The sequence below is a fragment of the Erinaceus europaeus genome, chromosome 14 (genome assembly GCF_950295315.1).
Source record: "Erinaceus europaeus chromosome 14, mEriEur2.1, whole genome shotgun sequence".
NCBI lineage: Eukaryota > Metazoa > Chordata > Mammalia > Eulipotyphla > Erinaceidae > Erinaceus > Erinaceus europaeus.
In genome coordinates this window covers 28,158,127-28,178,041 of record NC_080175.1, presented here as the reverse complement: position 1 = coordinate 28,178,041, position 19,915 = coordinate 28,158,127, and the positions used below count along the sequence as shown (strand labels likewise).

At 38.4% G+C, this 19,915-nt stretch overlaps 1 protein-coding gene across 2 annotated transcripts in view; it reads left to right on the top strand.

Moving 5' to 3' along the window:
- SLF2 (SMC5-SMC6 complex localization factor 2) overlaps nt 1–19,915 on the top strand; it is a 63,064-nt gene that overhangs the window by 22,264 nt on the left and 20,885 nt on the right. For both annotated transcript variants that reach the window (XM_060171483.1, XM_060171484.1), the window contains exons 9-13: nt 1,324–1,426; nt 7,149–7,224; nt 8,564–8,705; nt 15,513–15,612; nt 16,037–16,213. In XM_060171483.1, the coding sequence (XP_060027466.1) occupies nt 1,324–1,426; nt 7,149–7,224; nt 8,564–8,705; nt 15,513–15,612; nt 16,037–16,213 (598 nt within the window). The remainder of the gene's footprint in view (nt 1–1,323; nt 1,427–7,148; nt 7,225–8,563; nt 8,706–15,512; nt 15,613–16,036; nt 16,214–19,915) is intronic.

Here is a 19,915-nt window from a genome sequence, read left to right as displayed (position 1 = left end):
TGTCCTTTTGTTTAATTATAGGAATTAGTGTGAAATACTTGTTTAGCGGGAGTCAGGTGGTAGCGCAGCAGGTTAAGTGCACATGGCGCTGAGCACAGGCTGGCATCAGGATCCCGGTTTGAGCCCCCGGCTCCCCACCTGCAAGAGGTCGCTTCGCAAGCGGTGAAGCAGGTCTGCAGGTGTCTGTCTTTCTCTCCTGTCTTCCCCTCCTCTCTCCATTTCTCTCTGTCCTATCTAACAGCAACAACAGCTATAGCAACAATAACAACTACAGCAAGCACAACAACAAGGGCAACAAAATGGGAAAAAATAGCCTCCAGGAGCAGTGGATTCGTGGTGCAGGCACCGAGCCCCAGCAATAACCCTGGAGGCAAAAATAAAATAAATAAATAATAAAAAAGATACTTGTTTAGCATGTCACTTGGCCTTGTTAAATCAATACATAATATAAGCAACTGTCAAGATAACTAGAGCTTAATTAAACAAGAAATGTATTTCTTTTGTGAAAGGAGTTCATGGTGGAAAATCCAGGGTTTTATATTGTACCTTGTAATCTGGTTTTTAGCCATTCTTAGCACATGATTGGGTGCTATTGGAGCCCCAGCCTTTACATTCAAATTTGCAGATATCTGATAGCTCGTACATGGATAGATAGAACGTAGTTGACTCGTTATAGCCTCTAGGATGGCTTCAAAGTGATCTTTATACTATGTGGCCAGTGTGCCTAGTATAAGATAAAGACTTTCACTTAGACAGTGTACTTCTTTGCCATCTTTCTGCCAGGTTCAAACCTGGCCCTCATCTCACTAGAGAAAGCTTCAGTATCTCTCCAAAAAAGTCAAGATAGCTCAGCTAGGAGGATGTCTGTTTAGCTGTGTGTCTGACCCAGGTTTGAAGCTGACCCCTGCTGTAGACAATGTGGCACTGAAGGAAGCTTGTGCTATAGTGTCTGTCTGTGTCTCTCTGTCTCTACCACCCAGAACAGTAAAGCCCTGGGTGACAAGAAAAAAACAACAAAAAGTGCTAATATTTGATAGGTTCCTCTGTAACACTGCCAGTTAATGTACATTAACAACTATGTAAATCTGGAGCAAAGCCTGAAGAACAGATCACTTTGGGCTTTCAGTTTAGGGTTTTTTTTTTTTTTTATTGTTTTTAGTTGTATTTTCTTTATAAGTAACCCATCCTGTTGTAATGGGAATTGATTACAATCCATTGTTTGAACTTGAGTTACTACTTACTGCCCTGATTTTTCCTGATTTCCTGTGATAAAAATTTCTTATTATGAAATTAACAATCATTGATTTCACTTTATTTTTTCAGATCTGGAAAAACGGATCAGATTTTTTTGACAACCCAAGGTTTTCTTACTTCTGCTTATCACTATGTTCAATGCCCTGTACCTGTATTAAAGTGGCTTTTTCGGGTAAGAGAATTGTTTAGAATGTATGTATACTTGCCTCCTACTGTATTTCCTAGTCAAAAATTTTTAAATATAATCTTATTTCCATGCTACTAGAGAAAAAATGTAGCACATCAAACCCATGGTTTCACTGGATTAGAATAAAAACAGTACAAAGACTATAAAGAAAATGCATGTGGTTTGTAGGATATTAATTGTGTCTAAGACTTTTCATCACACTGGTAAATCACTGTTAGTTGCACTAGTTTTAGAAGAGGTATTCTAAGGCTAGCAAAACAGCTCACTTTAATAGTACTCTGCTTTGCTATTTGTGCAACCCATGTTCAAGCCCAGTTTCTACTGCATTGCATTAGAGGAAGCTTTGGAGCTTTGGTTTCTTTCCCTCTCTTTGCTTTTCTATTTCTCTGGAAAAGTAAATAAATAAAGTCTGCAGTGTTAAAACCCAGTGATGATTGGGGGGGGGGGACCTCAGAAGAGGTTTTCTAGTGCTCACATACTTGGTTTAGTTTTGTTTGTTTTATTGTTGCCAGGGTTATTGCTGAGTCTCAGTACCCCCATGAAATATTCAGTGCTCCTAGAAGCTATTTTACGCTTTCCCCCCCCCCTTTTTTTTTAAATCTGATTAGACAGAAATTTAGAGGGGAAGGGAAGGAAAAGAGGGAAAGAACAAGACAAGATACCTGTATCACTGCTTCTTTCGTGAAGCTTCCCACCAAAGATGGGGACCAACAGTTAAAACCCCAGGTCTTTATGATGGTAATATGTGCACTCTACCAGTTGGTTCACCACCTGGCACATTTTAACTTTATTTTATTATCTTTTTTTTTTTATTGGCTAGAGACAGAGAAATCTGGAGTAAGGAAATGATAGAGAGATACTTGCAGCATTGTTTACCATTTTTGAAGCTCCTGCAGGTGGAGACTGGGGGCTTCAGTCCAGATCCTTGCCCTTTGTAACGTGTGTTTAACCAGGTGCACCACCACCCTGCCATGACAATTCCATGTATATTTTTAGAATTTGGCTTGTATACTTTTTTTTTCTTGGTTTTGGATTGATTATGCTATGAGTTCATAGTGAGTGGGTTCCAACAGCTCTGGTTCCCTTCTACTGGTTTCATAAAGTGTGCCTTTCTACGTGGAACAGACTGGTGCTTCAGTTGAACACTGAACAGCCCAAGTATCCTTCTCTTTGGCTTCCTTTTTTTAATTGCCACTGTAGTTATAGATGGAACTCAGTGCCAGCACTATGAATCCACCACTCCTGGGGCCAATTTTTCCTCCCCTTTCTGTTACACTTGATAGGACAGAGAGAAATTGAGGAGGGAGGGGAGACAAAGGGAGAGACACACCTGCAAACCTGCTTCACCACTTTTTCCTGCAGGTGGAGATTGGGAGCTCAAGCTGAGGTTGTGGTGTGCTTTTTTTTTTCCTGATCATTTTCCTTCCTTCCAAGAAGCTGTCTCTGCTCTTAGAATGCCTAATATACTTAGTAGGAAATACTGAGCACAGTTCCGTGGCAGAAATCTTGCCCCTTACTTGGTCATTTACAACAATGTGAACAGCAAGCTGGGTAATATTGTAGAGTTTCAGTTTTGCAAAGGTAATATTGGGCATTCCTTTTTTTTTTTAATTATCTTTATTTATTTATTGGATAGAGACAGCCAGAAATCAAAAGGAATGGAGAGATAGAGAGGGGGAGAGACAGAGAGACACCTGCAGCCTTTCTTCACCACTCCTGAAGCTTTTGCCCAGCAGGTGGGGACCAGGGGCTTGAACTTGGGTCCCTGCGCACTGTAATACGTGCACTTAACCAGGTGCACCACTGCCTGACCCTTGCATTCCTTTTTCAACAGTACCCATTCCTTTTATATCTAAGATATCACCTATAGATCTGCATATTTTTGGTTAAATGAACAATTCCATGTTTTCTAAAAGGCCTAAAGAGCATATAACAAGTATCTCTCCTCTTTCCCTTGTGTTAGACATTTTGGTGATTTACTAGAAGATGGTTGCTGCGGCCAAAAAACTATTTATTTATTTTTAGATTTTGATAATTAATTAAAGAGAGTGAACTAGAACATCACTCTGGCACATACATGTTGGTACCCAGGAATGAATTCAGGACATTGCACATGTATGATGCCACTGAGAAACATCTAGGGCCAAATTTTTTATCTGTCTGTCTTTTTCTAATTTAGAGGGGTAGAGAGGCACCTTGGCTTCTCCTTGCTATACTTGGTACTCCATGTAGTGCCTGGTTCAAATCCAGGGCCTTGCACTTGGTAAGGTACACATACTACCAGGTGAGCTATTTCTTGGCCCCAGTTTTTTTATTATTTAAATGGAATCTTTATGAATATTAGTGACATAAAGAACTATTACATGGACATAAGAAGTAAAAAAACACATGGAATTATGTATTCTCAATTGTGAGATGACAGTATTTCAAACAGTATCATTTGGCAAGAATTCTATGTGTCCATATATGTTCTTTTTTTGTTTTTTCTTGCATAATTGGCTTTTGAGTGCCAGTTGTTACAGGTACTCAACAAAATAAGCATGAAGCATACTTCCTAGTATAGAAAAGGTAGACAGTAAGTGTGTTTATGTATATACACATGTATAGTTAAGTCAAATGTTAAATGTAATAAAGAAAAAGCAGGCTAATATACACATAAAAAGTCTTGGGCTAAAAAACTTATGTTACTGTAAGATAACTCCTTGGATAGGGTGCATGCCTTGCCATGTGTGCAGCCTAGTTTGAACCCCAGTACCATAGGAAGCCCATACCTGTGGTGTATCTCTTCCCTTTTCGTCTGAATTAAATCTCTGAATTAAAAAGTTGGCCTGGGAATGGTGATATCAAGTATGCGTGAGGCCCAGACTTCACAAAAAAAATTCAGTGTGTATATGATAGTTGATGAAGGCCTTGATACATGGTGAGAGTTTAGTTTAAGTAAAAACCTGAAGGAAGTGACAGAGTAAGCCTTGCCAGTAAGTGAAAGAACAGTGTTTTAGCAGAGAGAACAGCAGTCAGTATAGATTGGAGCCAGTGTTGTTGCTTTTAGTGATTAGAAGTAAACTGTTTGGAGCCCAGTAATTTCTTTTATTCATTGTACTGCTTGGAAACAAACCAAGGGCCTCACACATACCACACTGCTGAACAACCTCCCTGGCCCATTTTTTTTTTTTTTATTCTATATCCTTAGAGTGAAAGAGGGAGAGACACCAAAGCACCTATCTGCTATCCTTGGAGCTCCCCTCCCCCCCCATATGCTGTCCATGGTACTGCCATGTGGTGCTGGGGATGAAATCCAGGGCCTCACGGTAAGAGATGCACTTTACCAGCTAAAGCTATCTCCCACCCTCTGGTAATTTTTTTTAACAGTCCTAGTTTTATTATTTTTAAAGACTCATTTGTTTATTTATTTACAGAACAGAGAGAGAGAGAGAGAGCATGTGCCAAAATATCACACTGGAATAAGTGGTGCCAGGGACTGGATTCAGGACCTCATGCTTGAGAGTTCACTTTAGCCACTGCACCATCTCCCAGGCCACTAAACAATCCTAATTTTCTTTAATTTCCTCCCTACAGTTTTTGTTTGTGTTATTAACTTTTCTATAGCTCCCCTAAATAACACTCATCAAGTAGTCCTTTAGCTATCTTAAAACAACTATTAAGACCTGCACCCCTTCCCATACTTAAGTATTATTTTCTGAATTCCCAATCCCTCTCTTAAGTTTCCAGTGAGACTCTTACCAATCATGCAATGTATCTTTTATTAAACTAAGTTAAAGCTGGTTAACTGTTAAAATTCTTGCATACTTGTGATTTTGTTTTGTGACTAAGTTTAATAGAAAGATAATTTACATTTTTAAACCATTTTCAAAGGGATGCATGATCGATTATGAAATCTTTCAAGTAAAATGGAAAGGAAATTAAACAAAATAAGAAGGCTTAGTTCCTGTCAATTTGCAGAGACTGTTAAATTTTAGTCATTGTTTTCTAGGTTGTTCAGTATGTACATGCATTGCTGCTATATAACAAGTAAAATGTGGTTGTTTGATGTGTTTATTTCATATAACAATACATTGATAAATAGTTTTATTTCAGTATTCCTTTTAGTGTTGTGCTATCTATGATTAATTCACCCCCAGTCTCACAGATAACAAAATGTTACAGCATGTTTTCATACATCTGTTTTAATATTCTCAAGAGTACTATGTTACCCACCTAGAATCAACCCATCACCTCATATGAAAAGATTGTTACTCAAGACTTGTATGTCCAGCATTTCTTTGACTGGTACTGTATGCCTAGTTGAAATGGAATGTGGATTAAACCTTCTTGTGTGTGTATGTAGAAACCAAAGCACTACTCAGTCCGAAAACCCAGGGCCTCATGTATCAAAGGCTTTTCTTTACTGCTGAGTAACTTTCCTGATCCCACACTTAAATTTCTGTCTTTGTTGGCTTGGGCTAAGGGAAGCTCCAGTGCAGTGCTGTGCCTACCTCCCTCCCTATCTGAAAAAGAATGAAAAGGTCCAGTTCAAGAGGAGCAGTGAATTACATGTAAGCCATGGTGCCACAAAAAAAGAAAAATATATATTTAAAATTTATTAATCATAATCCATGAATCTATAACAAAGGTAAAGATAGAAATGCAGGATTTTTTTTTAACTTATAATGCTGAATGGGAATAGATCTTTCTAGATTTATTATGGTGACCATTTCCCAAAATATTTAATTATTATTTTTGTCCCCCACAAACTAAGACTTGAGACTTTATTCCCCCAAAATTCCTACACAATGATAGGCTTTTGAATAAGTTCCTACTTTTTAAAAGGCTGACTAGATTAAAATATAGGGGCAATATCTTTAAACTAATGTTATCAAATTACTTTTACCAAAATTTTACATTGATACTGGACATACTGCCTACTCACCTACTTTGGGTTTTTCATAGCAGTGTTATCACTGGGGTCAAGTGTTTGCATGAAACCATTGTTCCCAGTGGCCTTTTTTTCCTTCATTTTGATAGAAGGTGAGAGAAAGAGATAGGGAGAGAGGAGGATACTACACTGGCCATTACACCTCCACTCTACAGGTGCACACATAACATAGTAGCAGGGCCCTCAAACCCAGGACCTCAGGAATGGTAACTGGTGCACTCTACTAAGTGGGCCACCCAGTGTCTGTGTCTGTTTCTCTCTCTCTCTCACCTACTTTTCATATTTCTTGATTGCTAGTCATTAAACATTTCTTTAAAAGTGTTTTGGCATTATTAATCTACATGTTTATAACTTTTCAAAATACTTTAATTTTATGGCTTGTTGCTTATGGGATTGACATTAGCAGCTTTTTCCTTTATGATTTTGTGTTTTATGGTATTACATAAACTAGAATGGTATTTTTTAATACTTTCAAAGGTTATCTGTCTAATTATAAATGAGCATTGTAATAATGAACAGCATATGAGAATGGAAAGAGCCTTGGCTTCAGAATTATATTTGGATTTAAATTTCAACTTCTAAGGTATCACATTTATCATGTTGGGTAGTGTTTTAATCTCTGAGCATATTTCTCATATGTGTGTATGTGACTACTTAATAAGATTATTGATAAATGTTTAATGAAATTCACATGAAGTACTTTGATATATACCTGACAAATTGTAACTGCTCATTTTTCTTTCAATTTTCTGTCATTTTATTTACTTTTAACAGATGATGTCAGTTCATACAGACTGTATTGTGTCTGTGCAGATTTTAAGTACATTGATGGAAATAACAATTAGAAATGGTGAGTATGTAAATTAATAGTGTATATTATTATTTGCTGTATATATGGTCTTTAATGTTGCTATACATCGGGGTATTTAGAAATACAGAGCAGAAAAAATATTTTGTGGCCTAAAGTCTTTAATAATTAATTGAAATTAAATAAATTGATTATCTGCAATTTCCTATTTTATTGAGAAAAGGATTGTAGGAGTTTGCAGCATTTACCTAGTCATGGCTTACTTTCATTAGTGAGGGGTAATAGTTGGAAGTTTAAGTATATAGCCAGTTAACTTTGATTAGCTTGTTGATTAGCAATAGTAGTATATTGGTTATGCACTGAAGAAATTTCAAGTATCCACTGCAAAAATGACACTTGCTTTCTCACCTTTGAGATTCTTTATGAAACAAACATTGCTGAAGGGTTCTTTCTGTTGATAGCTGAGGAGAGTACAGATTAAGACAACCTGGTCATGGCCAATGACATTTAGAAAGTTTTCTTCTGGGTTGAGAGTAGATAGCAATAATAGTTATGCAAACTGAGGCTCCACAGTCCTAAATTCAATCCCCTGCTCTACTGTAAACCAGAGCTGATAAAAAACAAAACAAAAAGAAGAAAGTTTTCTTCTCTCTGAAGGTATATTACTTGAAAGGAGTACATCCAAAACTGTAACCAAAGGAAGCATGCTTTCAGGAAAGATATTCTTATTCTTATTATTATTATTATTATTATTAATAGGTGGTACTAATATAGTAGCTTTGAATTGGGCTCAACTGATTGGTGTGAAAGTTGGAAATAAAGTTCTCCCAGGATACCAAGGCTGTTCTGGATAAGGATTATCTCTGATTTAGAGATGGTGAAATTCTTGGAAAGTACATAGACTGAAAGAAACCAGAATTGAAATGGAACTAGAAGTTCTAAAATCTTTCATCATGCAAATAATTTTCTTATCTCTATCTTATAATAAACGAATCAGTCAGAACTGTTGGAGGAAAAAGCAGTGTGACTTACCTTGATTGAGAAATTGGAACTGAATTGGCACTGAAAATGGTAAAATTGCCCTTGTTTAATAATAGTATTTTACCATTATTTTTTCCAGTCTTTTTGAAATGTGTTGCTTCTTCCTGAGCTATACCTTTTTTATTCATAACTCTCAGGTATTTTGTTCATAAATGTCTCCTCTTTTACACTTAAAAATTTATAATCTCTATATGTAATCATTCTGAATAATTATTAGTATATAGTTACCAACTGTCATTTCTATAAAATCATTGTAATAGTGATTCATGTGCCAACTATCACTTTACAATTGTTTGTGGACCCAGAATTTGGGGTAAAATAATTTTCTTCTATTAACTAGATACCTTCAGTGATTCACCAGTTTGGCCTTGGATTCCCTCGTTGTCTGATATTGCAGCTGTGTTTTTCAATATGGGAATTGATTTTAAATCTTTGTTTCCTCTGGAGAATCTTCAACCAGACTTTAATGAAGACAGTCTAGTGTAAGTTTCTTCTCATAACTCTATAAACATTATTTTAAGGGGCCAGGGGGTGGTGCACCTGGTTAAACGCTCACATTACAGTGTGCAAGGACACAGGTTCAAGCCCCTGGTCCCCACCTGCATGGGGAAAGCTTCACAAGTGGTGAAGCAGTGCTGCAGGTGTCTCTCTGTCTCTCTCCATCTTTTTTGTTTTTTAAGATTTTATTTATTTATTAATGAGGAAGGTAGAGGAGCGAAAGAATCAGAATCAGACATCACTCTGGTACATGTGCTACCGGGAATTAAACTCAGGACCTCATGCTTGAGAATCCAGAGCTTTATCTGCTGTACCACCTCCTGTATCACTCTCTCTTCCTCTCTATCCCCCCTCCCCTCTGAATTTCTTTCTGTCTCTATCCATTAGTAAATAAGTATATATTTTTAAAAAGAAAAACATTTTAAACAATTTATAATAGAAGCATATTATTATCAACTGAAAAGCTATAATAAACCAGTTAATTTGGTTTGGCTGTTAGAACATAAAGTTAATAATGAGAAACTAGTGCCCTTTAGATATATGAGCTATGTGTATGCAGTTAAAAGACTTGATAAGTTCAGTACTTCATTCTTTTTTAATTTTCAAAGTTTAAATGAATTTTGAGTTACATATATAACCTCTGTCTTAGTCTAAAAGCTATCATGTATAAGAGCGTTCCCAAAAAATTTCAGTAAGATTATTGTTTTTATCATAGCACAGTTATATATGTACATATAATGATATAACAAACCATTGTTATTATAATCTTTTGGAAGATACTGGTCCTAACAGACAAGAGGAAAAATAATAATTAGAAATTAGTTGGTGAATCACTATTCACAGAAGTGATTTAATTTATAAATAGAAACATATTTTTATCAACTGAAAAGCTATAATAAACCAGTTAAAAAATTTGGTTTGGCTGTTAGAACATAAAGTTAATAAAGAGAAATTAGTAATCTTTAGATATACGAACTGTGTATATGCAGCTAAAAGACTAAAAAGAAGACTTTGTTTACAGTGACAGAGAGAGAGAGTGTGTGTGTGTAATACTTAGGAATAAACTTAAATAGAAATGTGTATGTTTAAACATTACTAAAGACAGAGAGAAAAACCCTAATAAGTGAGAGAATACACATGCTTTCAGATTGGAAAAGTCAGCACCAGAAACACATTAGTTTCATAGGGTAAATCATAATCTGGTAAGAGGTATTATTTGTTTTTTTTGTGGGGTTTTTTGGTGGGGAAGCAGGGAACTAGAACTATACAAATGATTCTAAAGTAGTATAACAAAATACTTTCCAGGGAATTGTTGTTTGTTTATAGAGCACTTTATTGGAGAAATGTTGATTTATAAAATTTTTGTCATATGTGTACAATTTCACATTTACAGGAGATAGGTGTTAACTCACCATACCTTCTACCAACTTAGCCTTTTCCTGCACCATAGAACACTTCTTTCAGCTCTCTCTACATCTCTCCTTTGGAGTCTTTGGGTCTGCTGCAGTCAGTCATAACTAATTAAAAAAAAATTACCCTATATTTACTCTTTGCTTCTTCAGTCTCACCTGTGAGTAAGGCCATCTGATACTTATCCTCCTTCTGACGTATATCTCTTAACATGATTTCTTTAAATTCATCCCAGTTGTAGCAAGAGAAAATTTCACCATGTTTTTAGAGCTGAGTGGTATTACACTGTATATACTACAACTCCCATACCCACTCATCTATTGGACATTCGAGCTGTTTCCATATCTGAGCTATTACAAACAGCGCAACAGTGAACATAAATGTGCACTCCAGGAAAGCTCTGAGAATAAAAAAATGATGAGAGGGGATCAGTTGGTTGAGCTGATGCATTACAGTGCACAAGTACCTAAGTTCAGGTGCCCAGTCCCCACTTGCTGGGGCAAAGTTCATGTGCAGTGAAACAGTTTAATCCCTGGCATCCCACTGCCAAAGTGATGCTCTGGTTTTCACTCTTATCTCTTCTCCCTCTCTCCTTTTCCCCTCCGCCCATAAATAAATAAACAGATTTTTAAGTCTTTTAATTACATAACAGTAATTGTAAATTAAGTCAAAAGAAAAACCAATATAGCAGGAGGGGGTTGTGAAAATATCTGAAATTCTGCTTTTAGGCTATAGTTTTATTGCAAAAGGAAAAGAAAAAAAAAGTCAGTAGCCAGTTTGAAAATTTGGTAAAGGAAATGAACAAACTAATCACAGAAAAGGAAATAAAAACAATTGTTAAACATTGTAGGCATATACTCCACTTCTGAGAAAGCAAAAATATGTTACATTCAAAAGCAAGTATATTCTCTACTTTTCTTGCTGTCTCATATAGAATCCTTGTCACGCTGATGTAATTTTTATATATATTTATATATATATTGGATAGAGACAGCCAGAAAATCAAGAGAGAAAGGGGAGGTGGGGGTGGAGAAGAGACCCGTAGACCTACTTCACCTCTTGTAAAGTTTTCCCTGGGAGTCGGGCGGTAGCGCAGTAGGTTAAAAGTGCACGTGGCGCAAAGCGCAAGGACCGGTGCAAGGCTCCCGGTTCAAGCTGCCAGCTCCCCACCTGCAGGGGAGTCGCTTCACAGGCAGTGAAGCAGGTATGCAGGTAGGTGACTATCTTTCTCTCCCCCTCTATGTCTTCCCCTCCTCTCTCTATTTCTCTCTGTCCTATCCAACAGTGACGACATCAATAACAATAATAAGTACAACAATAAAAAAGGGGCAACAAAAAGGGAATAAATATTTTTTTAAAACGTTTTCCCTCTGCAGGTGGGGATCTAGGGCTCAAACCCAGGGCCTTTTGCATTGTAATGTGTGCTCAACTAGGTGTGCCTGATATAATTTGTATCTTTAAAAAATCTATTATCGGGAGTCGGGCTGTAGCACAGCGGGTTAAGCGCAGGTGGCGCAAAGCACAAGGACCAGCATAAGCATCCCGGTTCGAGCCCCGGCTCCCCACCTGCAGGGGAGTCGCTTCACAGGCCATGAAGCAGGTCTGCAGGTGTCTTATCTTTCTCTCCTCCTCTCTGTCTTCCCCTCCTCTCTCCATTTCTCTCTGTCCTATCCAACAATGACAACAACAATAATAACTACAACAATAAAACAACAAGGGCAACAAAGGGAATAAATAAATTAAATAAATATTTAAAAAAGTAAATAAAATAATTTTTAAAAAATCTATTATCGGGAGTCAGGCGGTAGTGCAGTGGGTTAAGCGCAGGTGGCGCAAAACACAAGGGCCAGTGTAAGGATCCCATTTCGAGCCCCTAACTCCCCACTTGCAGAAGAGTCGCTTCACAAGTGGTGAAGCAGTTCTGCAGGTATCTCTCTGTCTCCCCTCCTCCATTTCTCTGTCCTATCCAACAACAACAATAGTAATTACAACAGTAAAACAACAAGGGCAAGAAAAGTGAATAAATATTTTTTATATTGCTGATGAAAAAAAAATCTGTTCTTTATTTCACAAGAGATAGATACCAAGGATAGAAATCAGCATTTCGGCTTACATATCCAGAATTCTACTCTGTACCACTCCTAAAACTATTCTAAACATATCTTAGATGACAAATCATCAGATAAAATCTGTATTCCATCACTTTAAATAGATTAAGATTGTATTCCTAGCCCATTCAGAAAAATCTAACCATTTCCTCCAAATATAACTAACATACTCAAACACCTATATTTAAAAAGTTAGAGCAAGAGGCCAGGCAGTAGTACACGTGGTTAAGCACACACACTACAGTACACAAGGACCTGGGTTCAGGGTTCAAGCCCCTGGTCCCCACCTACAGAGGGAAAGCTTCATGAGTGGTAAAGCAGTGCTGTAGGTGTCTGTCTCTTTCCCTCTCTGTCTTCCCCTCTCCTCTCAATTTCTTTGTCTCTGTTCAGTAAAAAAATAAGTATTTAGGGAGTCGGGCAGTAGTGCAGCGGGTTAAGCTCCCATGGCGCAAAGTGCAAGGACTGGCATAAGGATCCCAGTTCAAGCCCCTGGCTCCCCACCTGTAGGGGAGTTGCTTCACAGGCAGTGAAGCAGGTCTGCGGGTGTCTATCTTTCTCTCCCCCTCTCTGTCTTCCCCTCCTCTCTCCATTTCTCTCTGTCCTATCCAACAACGACATCAGTAACAACAGTAGTAATAACTACAACAATAAAACAACAAGGGCAACAAAGGAGAATAAATAAATAATTCTTTCATTCTTAAAATAAATATTTAAAATATTTTTAAATTAAAAATAAAAACTTAGGGAGTCGGGCTGTAGCGCAGCAGGTTAAGCGCAGGTGGCGCAAAGCACAAGGACCAGCATAAGGATCCCGGTTCCCGGTTAGAACCCCGGCTCCCCACCTGCAGGGGAGTCGCTTCACAGGCGGTGAAGCAGGTCTGCAGGTGTCTATCTTTCTCTCCTCCTCTCTGTCTTCCCCTCCTCTCTCCATTTCTCTCTGTCCTATCCAACAACAACAACAACAATAATAACTACAACAATAAAACAACAAGGGCAACAAAGGGAAATAAATAAAATAAATATAAAAAAATAATAAAAATTAAAAAAAATAAACAAATAAAAACTTAGAGCAAAAGCTGAGAAACAGCTCAGTTGGTAGAACTCATGCTTTACCATTTATGATACGCTGACTCTTGTGCCCCACACCATATGGACAGTACCAAACGAAACTTCATAGAAGCTGTCTCTCCTACTCTTAAGTATATCGAGTAAAAAAAAAATTGAACCAGAGAAGTCACTCAGTGATATAAAAGATACACAAGACTCTCCGAATGGCCTCAGGCCTCAATGAAGGTATATAAATGAGGGCTGGGGAGACAGCATAATTATGCAAAAAAAACCTTTCATGCCTGAGGCTCTGAAGTCCCAGGTTGAATTCCCATAAGCCAGAGCTAATCATTGTTTTGGTCTCACTCACTGTATCTTTCTCTGACAAAAGTAAATAAAAGTATATAAATCAGTGGGGAAAAATGAATGAATGAATACAAGCTGAAATAAGGGAGCCAGAGGGTAGCTAACCTGGTAGGGTATGTGTTCTGGGGAAGCGGCGCTCCAGGATACATGGTGGGGTCGTCTACCCTAGGAAGTCCGTTTGGTATTTAGAACCTGGTGGCTGGAAAATAGGTAAGATAGAAAGCAGAGCAAATTGTTGACTAATCATGAACCCAAAGGCTAGAATATTGAGGATGAAGATTTGGGGTCTCTGTTTTGGAAGAAGCTAGTAGGTCTATTTTAGGTGTATATGAAGAGACTTTTAGGGGTAATAGACATATTCTGTCTTCATTTAGGTGATGGTTTCCCTAGTATTTGTTTTACTCTTTCATTTATTTATTATAGGATAGAGACAGAGAGAAATTGAGAGGGGAGGGGGAGATAAAGAGGGGAAAAGACAGAGAGACATCTGCAGCCCTGCTTCACCACCCATGAAGCTTTCCCTCTGCAATTAGGGACCAGGGGCTTGAACCCAGGTCCTTGTGCACTGTAAGATGTGAACTTAACCAGGTGCACCACCTCCTGGCCCCTTATTTTTTGAAACTAAAAATAGACACATTCCCATTATTGTGTGTGAATTATACCTCAGTAAAGCTTATTTTTGAAAAAGTACTTTTTCAGGAGATAGCTCACTCAGTACAGTGAACACTTTACCATATGCAAGGACTCAGACTTAAATACTAAAGGTAGGAGCACCATGCAGGACATAGGGTTAAAGGGGGTGAAGATCCTTGAATGGGGAGGCAGTGCTGTGGCATCTCTACTGTCTCTCTCTCCATCTGAAATTAAAAGGAAAAAAATCCTATAGGAGCAGCATAGGAACAAGACCCCAGCAGGCAAAGAAAAAGTAATTGTTCAGTGTTTATTTTTGTCATCACCAGGTCTTCACTCCAAAACAACTTTTTCGAATACAGAAAGAAAACAAAAGGGCTGAGTGATGGCGCACCTGGCTGAGTGCATGTTACAATGTGCAAGGACCCAGGTTCTAGTCCCCAGTCCCCACCTGCAGGGGGAAAACTTCACAAGTGGTGAAGCAGTGCTGCAGGTGTCTGTCTGTCTCTCTTTCTCTCTATCCTACCCTTCCCTCTCGATTTCTGGCTGTCTCTATCCAACAAATAAATAAAGATACTTAAAAAAAAATTAAAAAGAAAAACACTACAGTGCTAGGCAGCAGAGATAGCATAATGGGTATGCAGGAGACTTTCATGCCTGATGCTCTGAGGTCCTAGGTTCAGTCCTTAGTGCCGCCATAAGCCAGAGCTGAGCAGTGCTTTGGTTTCTTTATCTTTCTCATTAAGTAAATAAATAAAAATATATAGAGATATGGGAGTCGGGCGGTAGTGCAGGTTAAGCGCAGGTGTTGCGAAGTGCAAGGATCCCAGTTCCAGCCCCTGGTTCCCCACTGCAGGGGAGTTGCTTCACAAGTGGTGAAGCAGGTCTGCAGGTGTCTATCTTTCTTTCCCCCTCTGTGTCTTCCCCACCTCTCCATTTCTCTCTGTCCTATCCAACAACAACTACAGCAATAACAACAATAATGACAAACAAAAAGGGAAAATAAATATTTTTTAAATATATATATATATATAGAGAGAGAGAGAGAGATTTTTTTTAAAGGCACTACAGCACTGAAGCTCCCAGTTTGATGAAGGCCAGGTTCAAACCTGGATCATATGCTTTGCAAAACAGATGCACTACCCAATTGAACTTATCTTGCTAGTCCTGTTCACTGTTTCTTAATTGTCATGTGCCTAATTTCACATTGCTTTATTTATTTTTCAATAGTTCTGAAACACAGATGACACTGGGTAAAAGAAGTGAAGATTCATCTTACAAGCCCATTTTTTCAACTCTTCCTGAAACCAACATTTTAAATGTGGTTAAGGTAGGAAAAACATTTGTTTATTAAGCACGAAGGTAGAACCATTCAGTTTTGCAATATTCTTAAAATGAAGTCACTAATGTCTTGCCAGATGAATTCCAACTTCAGAAATTTCATAGTAGTAATGTTTGAATTAAAGGTTGTTTTGCTGTTTTTATTTGGTTTAATTTATTTCAGTATTAACAGTGAGACATTTTGGTGGCTGAACCAAATCAATTATATTGAACTATTGAGATGTAAGTGTTGAAAATGAAAAATAGAGACCAGGATACTTACTGTTAGCTAATTCAACTATTAACATGATTATTGCCTTTTTGTTTAAACAGTTTCATTTCCCACACAATTATTGTCCAATTGTTCTGTCAAAGACTTCTTGTAAGTTATGCTCTTCAAGTAAAATATAAAGTTGTCTCTGTGTTTGTATCAGTTTCTAGGCTTGTGTACATCAATAAATCCAGAAGGTTACCAGGATCGTGAAATAATGTTGCTGATTTTAATGTTATTTAAAATGAGCTTGGAGAAACAGCTGAAACTGATACCTCTAGTGGATTTTCAGAGCCTTCTTATAAACCTGATGAAAAACATCAGAGAATGGAATACAAAGGTACATTACTCAAAACTGCAGTACTCAAGTTTTCATAGCATCAAACTTGACTTTCATAGTGAATGCAAAGTAAATAGTTTCTAAGCTCAGTTAAGCTCTTCAGCAAATGAAAACAAACTGAAAATTGAACTGTTTGCCAGAATTGTAATTTAAGTATTCAACAACAATAACAACAAAAGGTCCACAAACATATCTTAGTGGTTGAACACATGATCCCCATGTATTATGGTCCCTGGGTTTAATCCTCAGCGCCCCCATTCCCCAAAAAATAATGTGTCTATTGGAGACTTAACTTCAGGCCAAATGTTAACATAGGTGCTAAAGATACAGCTGTGTTTACTATCGACTGTAAAACATTAATCCCCCAATAAAGAAAAAAAAAAAAAAAAGATACAGCTGTGGAAAAGAACACAACTCTTGTCCTTATGGCACTTTTATTCTATATAGAGAGCTAGGGAATAAAGCAAATGTGGATTATAACATGTCAGGTGTAAATGCTACAAGTTAAAATAAAGCAAGACATGGATTTAGAGAATAGCAAGTCCCAGATGCTTTGCTATTTTTAATGAAGCAGAGAATACTTAAATGACTTTTGAATGAAGATCTAAGCAAAATGATAGAGTAAGTCATAGTACAGCAAGAATTTTGAGTTGAACTTTTGAAGCAATATTGAGAGAAGCTTGTGTCATTTTTGTAGACTTAGAATTTTTAAACTTTTTGGTAGAAAGTTTCAAGCATGGAGGCTGGATGTTAGTGCATCTGGTAGAGCTCACATATTGCAGTGTACAAGATCCCAGGTTCTACTCTAGCCCCCACCTGCAGGGGGGAAGTTTCACGTCACTCTCTGTATATTTTATTTATTTATTTATTAGTGATTTAATAATAGTTGACAAGATTGTGCAATAAGAGGGGTACAGTTCCCACCACCAGATTTCTGTATCCCATCTCCTCCATTGGATGGTTCCATATTTATCCCTCTGAGAGTATAGATCAAAATTCTTTATGGGATGCAGAAGGTGGAAGGTCTGGTTTCTATAACTGCTTGTCCGATGAACAGAAGTTAGCAGGTTGATCCATACCCCCTGCCTGTTTCTATCTTTCCCTGATGGAATATGGCTCTGGGGTTATTTTTTTTTTTTTTTTAATGGGAGAAAGATACAGAAGGACCAGAGTATTTCTCAGCTCTGGCTTATTATGGAGCTGGGATTGAACCTGGGACCTCAGAACCTCAAGCATAAAATTCTTTTGCATAACCATTATGCTGTCTCCTCAGACTGTAGGTGTCTGTCTTTCTCCCTCTCTGTCTCCCCCTTCCCTCTCAATTTCTGTCTCTATCTTAAATAAACTAGCATTAATATTTCAATTACTTTATTCTTTTTTTTAATTTTTTTTTATTTAAGAAAGGATTAATTAACAAAACCATAGGGTAGGAGGGGTACAACTCCACACAATTCCCACCACCCATTCTCCATATCCCACCCCCTCCCCTGATAGCTTTCCCATTCTCTATCCCTCTGGGAGCATGGACCCAGGGTCATTGAGGGTTGCAGAAGGTAGAAGGTCTGGCTTCTGTATTTGCTTCCCCGCTGAACATGGGCGTTGACTGGTCGGTCCATATTCCCAGTCTGCCTCTCTCTTTCCCTAGTAGGGTGTGTCTCTGGGGAAGCTGAGCTCCAGGACACATTGGTGGGGTCTTCAGTCCAGAAGCCTGGCCAGCATCCTGATGGCATCTGGAACCTGGTGATTGAAAAGAGAGTTAACATACGAAGCCAAACAAATTGTTGAGCAATCATGGACCCAAAGCTTGGAATAGTGGAGAGGAAGTGTTAGGGAGGTACTCACTGCAAACTCTAGTGTACTTCTGCTTTCAGGTATATATTTTGCAGTAGTTTATGGATACGTGTGAACATAAGCTCTCTCTCACAGAAACTGGTGTATATCTAGGTTTTGGGACTTTGTTAGAAAGTGAACCACCTGAGATGAAATTAGAGTGTACTATAAAAGGAAAGGTCTCACCTGAGTAATGAAGCTGAAGGGTTGTCATTCCACACGTGAAGTCTCTGGACACAGTCTGAGGTGAAGCATGTTGAGGTGGCAATCGTTGCGTTGGTTAGGTTGTGATCGGCGGATGCAATATTATTTGGTATGGATTGGGAGAGGCATATGGGAAAGTGGGCCCTATCCAAGGGTTCCAGGACTGGGGGAAGTAGGGGCTCTATAGTAGAGATGTGAGGTTCCTGCTGTCTTAGGGTTCAAAAAGACAAACGATAGTTAATGTTATCATCACATTATTTGGTAATTGGGTTAACTTTGAAAAGTCCTTTTGTTATGGTTTGCTGTACAGTATCCAGTATCTTGTATATAACTGTGCTATTGGATGCTTCTAATCTACTTGGTCTAGGCTTTTGAGAGAGTCCGCATATCAAATACACAGCCTATATATTAAAAAGATTCAGTTTGTGTTTTGAAAAACTTTTGAGACATACAATTGATTTTCCGCCTCTCATATTAATTAACTACTGATTTATATGTCTACATTTTGCTAGGAGTGTACATAAACACCATTCCCACCACCAAAAGACTCAATTACTTTATTCTTCCAAGGACAGTTTAAATACCAATAAAGATATATCTGGGGAGACGGGCGGTAGCGCAGCGGGTTAAGCGCAGGTGACGCAAAGCTCAAGGACCAGCGTAAGGATCCAGGTTCGAACCCCTGGCTCCCCACCTGCAGGGGAGTCACGTCACAGAAGGTGAAGGAGGTCTGCAGGTATCTTTCTCTCCCCTCTTTGTCTTCCCCTCTTCTCTCCACTTCTCTCTATCCTGTCCAACAATGACAACATCAATAACAACAACAGTACTACAACAATAAAACAAGGGAATAAATAAATATTTTTAAAGAAAGAAAAAAGGAAAGGAAGGAAGGGGAGTTGGGCAGTAGTGCAGCAGGTTAAGCACAGGTGGTGCGAAGCGCGAGAACCGGCACAAGGATCCCGGTTCGAGCCCCTAGCTCCCCACCTGCAGGGGAATAACTTCACAAGAGGTGAAGCAGGTCTGCAGGTGTCTGTCTTTCTCTCCCCCTCTCTGTCTTCCCCTCCTCTCTTCATTTCTCTCTGTCCTATCCAACAACAATGATGACATCAACAACAATAATAACTACAACAAACAATAAAAAGGGCAACAAAAGGGAATAAATAAATAAATAAAATATTAAAAGAAAAGAAAGAAGATACTTATTTTTAAAAAAAGACACATTGCTCAGTCTGTTCTAGGGTTTAAGGTAAAACTGGGAAGAGGGGCTTGTGGCAAGTGGTGGCGCACCTGTTGTAACACACATAGTACTATGAGCAAGGACTTGGGTTCGAGCCCCCATTCTCCACCTGCAGCAGGGATGCTTCACTAGTAGTGAAGCAGGACTGCAGGTGTCTTTCTCTCACCCTCTCTGTCTCCCCGTCCTCTCCCAATTTCTCTCTGTCCTATCAAATAAAATAGGCAAAAAAGGTGGGGGGGGGGGGGAAATGGCCACCGAGAGCAGTGGATTCATAATACTGGCACCAAGCCCTAGCGAGAACTCTTGGTAGAAAAAGAGATAAAGTGGAGGGCTGTGAGTTAGCTCAGTAGTTGGAGTACCAGCCTTACTATGAGTGAGGACCTAGTACAAGGGGCAAACTTTTTTTTTTTTAAAGATTTTATTTATTTTAT